General features: G+C 47.5%; 1 protein-coding gene across 1 annotated transcript in view; it reads left to right on the top strand.

Moving 5' to 3' along the window:
* The first annotated feature begins 447 nt into the window (after positions 1 to 447).
* Positions 448 to 6,501, top strand: part of LOC306775889 (thioredoxin reductase 1, cytoplasmic-like) — a 16,093-nt gene continuing 10,039 nt past the window's right edge. The window contains 12 exon segments of the mRNA XM_079266442.1: positions 448 to 792; positions 1,420 to 1,480; positions 2,349 to 2,458; positions 2,659 to 2,766; positions 2,878 to 2,950; positions 3,038 to 3,157; positions 3,302 to 3,444; positions 3,953 to 4,068; positions 4,493 to 4,565; positions 4,567 to 4,719; positions 4,912 to 5,004; positions 6,401 to 6,495. Of these exon segments, the coding sequence (XP_079122568.1) occupies positions 676 to 792; positions 1,420 to 1,480; positions 2,349 to 2,458; positions 2,659 to 2,766; positions 2,878 to 2,950; positions 3,038 to 3,157; positions 3,302 to 3,444; positions 3,953 to 4,068; positions 4,493 to 4,565; positions 4,567 to 4,719; positions 4,912 to 5,004; positions 6,401 to 6,495 (1,262 nt within the window). The 5' untranslated portion in view covers positions 448 to 675.

The raw sequence follows: 6,501 nt of genomic DNA, 5'->3' as shown, positions 1-6,501 counted from the left end.
GAATGCTCTGAGCTCCTTGTCAATTATCGATTTATTAGCATTCGTTTGCTAAACTGCAATACGTGATCCATGCTCTTCTTCGCTTCACTTTTGTTTAACATAATTTAGGATTAGCTGTCTTCCAGAGGCTCCTGTAGGCCCGTTTATTTTTATCATCGTCGTCCCAACCCGCACGAGGTGTCGTTTTTCGATCTAAACACGCGCCTAATTAAATATGTTGGGGTTCAATCAATAAGAGTATTTCGCGCGATAATAGTTCTGTGCTTTTACGGCATGTAAATAGGCAACCCGTGTGACGTTTTTGTGGGTTCGCACGTGTTGGTGTTCGGCGTTGTCCGCGTGGGTGGAGTTCCTCCTGTTGACAACGATGAGCAACGAGAATGTGCGGTGACCAAGGTGATACAGATCGAGCGCACCCAAAGTAGAAAGACAAGAAATGGTAAAAGACGTTCGGCGCGGCTGGTAGACCAGCAGCTGACAGCGGAGGGAGAAGAACCGAGGTCAACCTCGCGGTTCAGCTGTGTTCTAGTAGTCTTCTCTTGGAGAAAGAGCCGAGAGACATTCGTACATTTACTAAGAGAGACGCGGTGTGGTTTAGTTCTAGGTCTCCCCGTATTCTCTCGTCAGCCGTCTATCGAAGCTTGCTCTGCGTAGGAAGACGGAAACAGCTCGACAATGCCTCCCATCGACACCGACACCGGGAAGAATGAACTCAAGTTTCGGATACAGCTGCTTATCGACTCCAATCAAGTGGTGGTGTTCAGTAAAAGCTACTGTCCGTACTGTGTCAAGGTAAGGCAGTGCTTTTATGTCGAAGAGGAAGAGGGAGACCTCGCCGGTCGGAAACTTACCATCTTCTCCCACGAAGTGCACGGGCTCCGTCTAATTGCTGGCTTTTCCTTGTCCCGTTGAAGCTACCAGCGACTTCGCTCCGTTGGAAGCCGAATGCGGGTTCTTACTGTAAATCACAAAATTACATAAAAGTAAAATTTAACGTCGAACCGTTTAACATAATTCACCTCGGCTCGCTGTTTGGTTACGGTAATATATTATCTGAATGTGGTCGCACTTCTTAGAAAAGTTAGTTCACTTACATAATTAAGAGTTCATAGCTAACGTTAAGTTATAACGTGAAGTGTGAGACGCAATGTCTATTCGGCAGTGTACAAAGCAACGTTAGTGCGTGTCTCTGAAGTTGCAGCTATTTAAAATGTAGTTTCTTGTAACGTTAAGTTAGCTAAAATGTCTTGCGCCTAACCTCTGTAGTTGACACACAGAGGGGTTCGCTAACAATTAACAGCACCAAAGGGTTTCTATTGAAACAGAGTATTTCATGGGCCGTTTACTAATATGAAGCAGTGTTTTTGGCTGCTATGAGGAAACTGATATATCATTTTTCACATTTGTGTCTTCTTGTAGGTGAAAGCCTTGTTCAAAGAGTTGAACGTGGAGTGTAACGTGGTGGAGTTGGATCTCATAGGTAAGATGGAGATGTTACTGTACATTAATAAACCGTTTACAAATGTCTGCTCACACACATAACAAGTGTTATAAACCATTTAAAACAAGAGTTTATATAATGCCTATGAATGCCTATTACGCTACCAGTGTTATCTTGCGTAATTTATTGCGATGTAAATATAAAATGCATTTTTTTGTGGTTGAGTTTGAATCCACTGCTGTCTCCAAACTTTGTGGAAAGTCCTCCGTGCTGTAGTGGGGATGTTGTTTCCTCGGCCTGTGCCGCAGCTCAAAACATGCTGAGTCACTCTGTGAAGATACTCTGGCCTTGCACCATATCTCAGGAAACTCTAACCTCTCCGCTCAGTCTTGTGGAGGTACTTATGTCACGCTGAGGGATGTAGAAAGGGATGCTGAATCTGATGATTAATCGGGGAATGATTGACGAGCTTAATCGCCATTCAAGAATATTATTGATCAGAATATATTACAAGCCGACGTGACTTCAGCTCAGGGAATCTCCTGTCGATATGTTGCCGTGTGATCAGGCTGACCTCCGGTCTAGATTAGTGTGGATATTAAACTGCAGGCCACTATAGCGACAGAGCTGCTTTGTGCTGTTGGTCCACTCTGACCGGAGAAACTGGCTACAGAAGTAGTCTGGTTTGTGCTTGTAGTGAAGTAGCCGTGGTGTGAGCACAGAGAGAGAGACAGGAAGTGATAACATATGTTGTCATGTCATGCTTCCCCCCTTTCTTGTTATTTTGCCCATTGTTTGTGCATTAGTCGTGCTGATTACCATATGACAAGTAGACATGTTGAAGCAGCGGTTACTAGTATACAGTTACACTATTCACTTTGCACTGACACATTAACCGTCCGTCCAGAGGATGGAACCAACTACCAGGAGATGCTGCTCGAGATGACGGGGCAGAAAAGCGTTCCCAACGTCTTCATCAACAAGATGCACGTCGGCGGCTGTGACAAAACGATGCAGGTGAGGAGCACCAGTGTGCAGCTGGTTGACTGTCTTGAGGGGATTTTCTTGTGCATCAAGTGACTTGTTCAGACACTGTGTCTTTCTAGCTGTATTTGAAATTAGCTTCATAGCCTACGGTCACTACATGTGACCGTAGGCTTACCTACACGACGCACACGACTGGCGTATTGACGCAACGTTGTTAATGTTTCCGTCAGGCTCATGAAGACGGCAGCCTGAAGCAGCTGCTGAGCGGAGACAACGAAGCTTACGAGTACGACCTGATCGTCATCGGAGGAGGATCTGGAGGCCTGGCCTGCTCAAAGGTGACACACGGGGTTACCTTCGCCTTTAACCGGTTCCACTTTCCACAGAAGGGTGTTAGGAAATGACAGATTTACGTAACGTGGCAGTAACTCTGGCTCTGTTGACACCAGGAAGCTGCTATGTTGGGGAAGAAGGTCATGGTACTGGACTATGTTGTGCCCACACCAAAAGGAACCACCTGGGGTAAGACGCTTCAGGATACTTTGTAAGATACTCGTGATGCACTGTATATATTTAAGTTGCTAATGCGTAACCGCTGTGGCCATTCAGGTCTCGGCGGGACCTGCGTGAACGTGGGCTGCATTCCCAAGAAGCTGATGCACCAGACGGCCGTGCTGGGCACCGCCATGCAGGACGCGCGCAAGTTCGGCTGGGAGTTCAGCGAGACAGGTGAGGGCTCAGAGCGCCGACCCCGGAGGTCACGGAGGGGGGACATCGCGCCGGTTTGCCGCGGTAAATCAGAGGCGAGCCCGGTCAGCAGTCACTTGTTAGCATCCCGCTGACATCTACTAACGGCCGTCTGTCTGCACTCAGTGACGCACAACTGGGACATGATGAAGACGGCGGTGAACAACTACATCGGCTCTCTGAACTGGGGCTACAAGGTGGCTCTGAGGGACAAGGACGTCAACTATGTCAACGCCCATGCAGAGTTCATCGAACCACACAAAATCAAGGTAAGTGCCTCTGTTATGACGGAACCGTGAATGTACTTTTACGGACGTTTAGATTTAAGTGTATGCAGCACTTATCCGTAGTCTGTGTATTACCTACAGTAGATGATAGAGACACAGGCTGGAGCACCAGCGCGGGAGCAAAGCAATGTACAGCTGTGGACGTTTAAGTTCAGTTTAAGTGTGTAATATACGTAGAATATTTGTCACCAGCCTCCTTTTTACCTCGCAGAACACAGCAGTTGTTGCCTCGATCGGTTAGTTTGTCTGTTATTGTGTGCAACAAATCTTGATAAGCCGTTTGCTTTTGAAATGTTGTCTAGCCTGTTACAGCAACCTATGTTTTTGTTTGTCTTGAACAGGCTTTGCTAATCATTTCAGCCTTGTTGTTGTTGGCTCTCATACTTGCGATCACATCTCCAGCTGCACCCAAAGCAAATATTTAAATAAAAACCATCCTGCCCTTCACTGAGTCATTGTGACTGTTAACATAGTTTGTGTTTTGTGACAGGCGACCAACAAACGAGGGAAGGAGACGCTTCACACAGCGGCTAGCTTTGTCTTGGCTACAGGCGAGAGGCCGCGCTACCTGGGCATCCCTGGAGACAAGGAGTACTGCATCACCAGGTGAGAGTGCCGGGCCGGTCACAATGATGGCTAGTGACAGGCTGTGTGTCTGGAAGCCCCATCCCAGAGCTCACATTTAGGACCAGAAAGGGTTCAGCAGATGTCTGAAGTGTGTGTGCTCTCTGAAAGCGCTCTGAATGATCTGGCTGCTTGCGTCCTGCTCGGATGGCTTCTCCTCAGGGCGCTCATTAATCTCCCAGCGGTGTAAATCTTATGCAAGGTTATCCTTTGGTGTTTTGGCAACCTACACATGGCCTCATGCTGCTCACTTAGTCCCACAAAAACCTGTTGTTGTGTAACACAAGACACAACCCCATCCTGGGCAATGTTTCCTTGTTATACTACAGTCTTTTAACCAGAAATCAAATGGACATTTGGGAAGTTATTTTTAGCCTTTGACGTCCGTCTGCGCTTTGTCCACCAGCGATGACCTTTTCTCGTTGCCCTACTGCCCGGGTAAGACCCTGGTCATCGGGGCGTCGTACGTGGCGCTGGAGTTGCGGCGGCTTCCTGGCCGGCCTGGGTCTCGACGTCACCATCATGGTCCGCTCCATCCTGCTGAGGGGCTTCGACCAGGACATGGCCAACCGTGCCGGGGAGCACATGGAGGACCACGGCGTCAAGTTCCTCCGCCAATACGTCCCCGTGAAGGTGAGCGTTCGCTGGACTGACGAGACAGCGTTTTAGCTGAGGCAGCAAAGTGACACAACCCATCAAAATAAAAGCACGTGCTTTAAGTCATGTATTTAATTTGACAATTTTAAGGTAGTCTGCAGACTTTGAGCCGCTCAGCGGGACATTTGACAGTTCCACAAAGATTGACTTTGTGTGTGTGTGTGTCAGGTAGAGGAGCTGGAAGCAGGCTCTCCCGGCAGGCTGAAGGTGACTGCCAAGTCCACAGAGACCGATGAGGTCATCGAGGGGGAGTACAACACGGTACGTACGGATCCATCTCTCCATCGGTTACTGTTGGAGAACACAGTGGAACTTTCTGTGTGAGGTTCCTTTTGGACATTTTTATAGGGAATCCTGAATTGTGCAATATTTAATAAATTCATAGTTGTATGAATAAAAGCTAAGGTGGGTAATGTATTGAAGAAGCATTTTTATTTTGTTACATTTTTTGAAATTCTCTTCCCGACAGCAATCAATCAATGAAATGCTCTGACAAAGGATTTTATTTATTCGGCTTGAATAAAGAGATTGGCCGTGTTCGTTGTTAACATTCACAATGATCATTTTGGCCAGATAACTAGCTAGGCTCGCTTGTGAGCTTCAATTATTATATATTCTATCCTCCTGTTGGTCTAATGCTGAGTTCAAACCGGTCGCGTCGATTTTTTTGACGCGCGTCGAGATTACATACAAAGTCTATGCACAGACGCGATGAGACTGGCCCGCCGCGATTTTGCGATGGCGCGTTTGACGTGTTTTTGCGTTGGACGCCGCAAAAATCGGCAACGCACAAGTTGAAATTTTTCAACTTCTGCAAAATAATCGTGTGACGCTGTGGCGCGATAGCCTATCAGCGTTGAGTTGCTCCCCCTGTCATCACTGGCTTCCTGCCGTTGTTGAATCAGGAAATAAATCCTGTAGCCGTCTGTGTTCACCCAGAGCTCTACGATACCTCATATCAATAGAGACCGGACCAAACTATGTGTATGCATGTGTGTGTGTAAACCATACGGTACAAACAATGAATAGACGCTGCCGTATTTACGTCTACGTGACGTTATTGAGTGCTGGTGGAGCTGCTACGATGTTAGCATAGCCTAGCACCGATCCATCAGAGCTCCATTGAGAAGACAAGTAACCTACAAATCGCCATCATTACGTAGTTATTTCGGAGTCCCTTTTTGTCGGTTTATTGCCGTTGAATCACAGCCAAATCAGTTTATTTTGTGTTCCTACAGCTGTAGTAAACAGCGACCGGTGGCTTGCTAGACACAGTGAATACAGCTCGATGAAATCTCCTCTGAACAATATTATGAACCAGACATGACGCCGTTTGGCATTCCGACGTTTGAGGGACTTCCACAACACGTACAAAGCAGCAATTGTCCTTATTCCTTTCACGGTTGATAGCGGAAAGAAATGGCTGCCAGGTGAACGGCTTCCTGTCAGATAAACCACGGCCCCTCTCCGGCGCTACGCGATTTTGCAGCGTTTGGTGTGAACACGACCGGCGGTGCGTTGGACGCGATTGTTGCAGTGCGTCAAAAAATCGACGCGACCGGTGTGAACGCAGCATAAGGCCTTCATTTAGCACATAGAACAGCATAATTTTTGCCCCCTTTTTTTAAACCACGATCCGTTCCTCTGTTCTCTCCAGGTGCTGATAGCAGTGGGCCGAGACGCGTGCACCGACAAGGTCGGCCTGGACAAGATAGGGGTCAAAGTCAACCCAAGTGAGTTTATGATCTCGTTGTGTGT

This window comes from Melanostigma gelatinosum (genome assembly GCF_949748355.1).
Source record: "Melanostigma gelatinosum genome assembly, chromosome: 3".
NCBI lineage: Eukaryota > Metazoa > Chordata > Actinopteri > Perciformes > Zoarcidae > Melanostigma > Melanostigma gelatinosum.
Note: the sequence above shows the minus strand (reverse complement) of the source record. Positions and strands in the feature narration are given on the sequence as shown.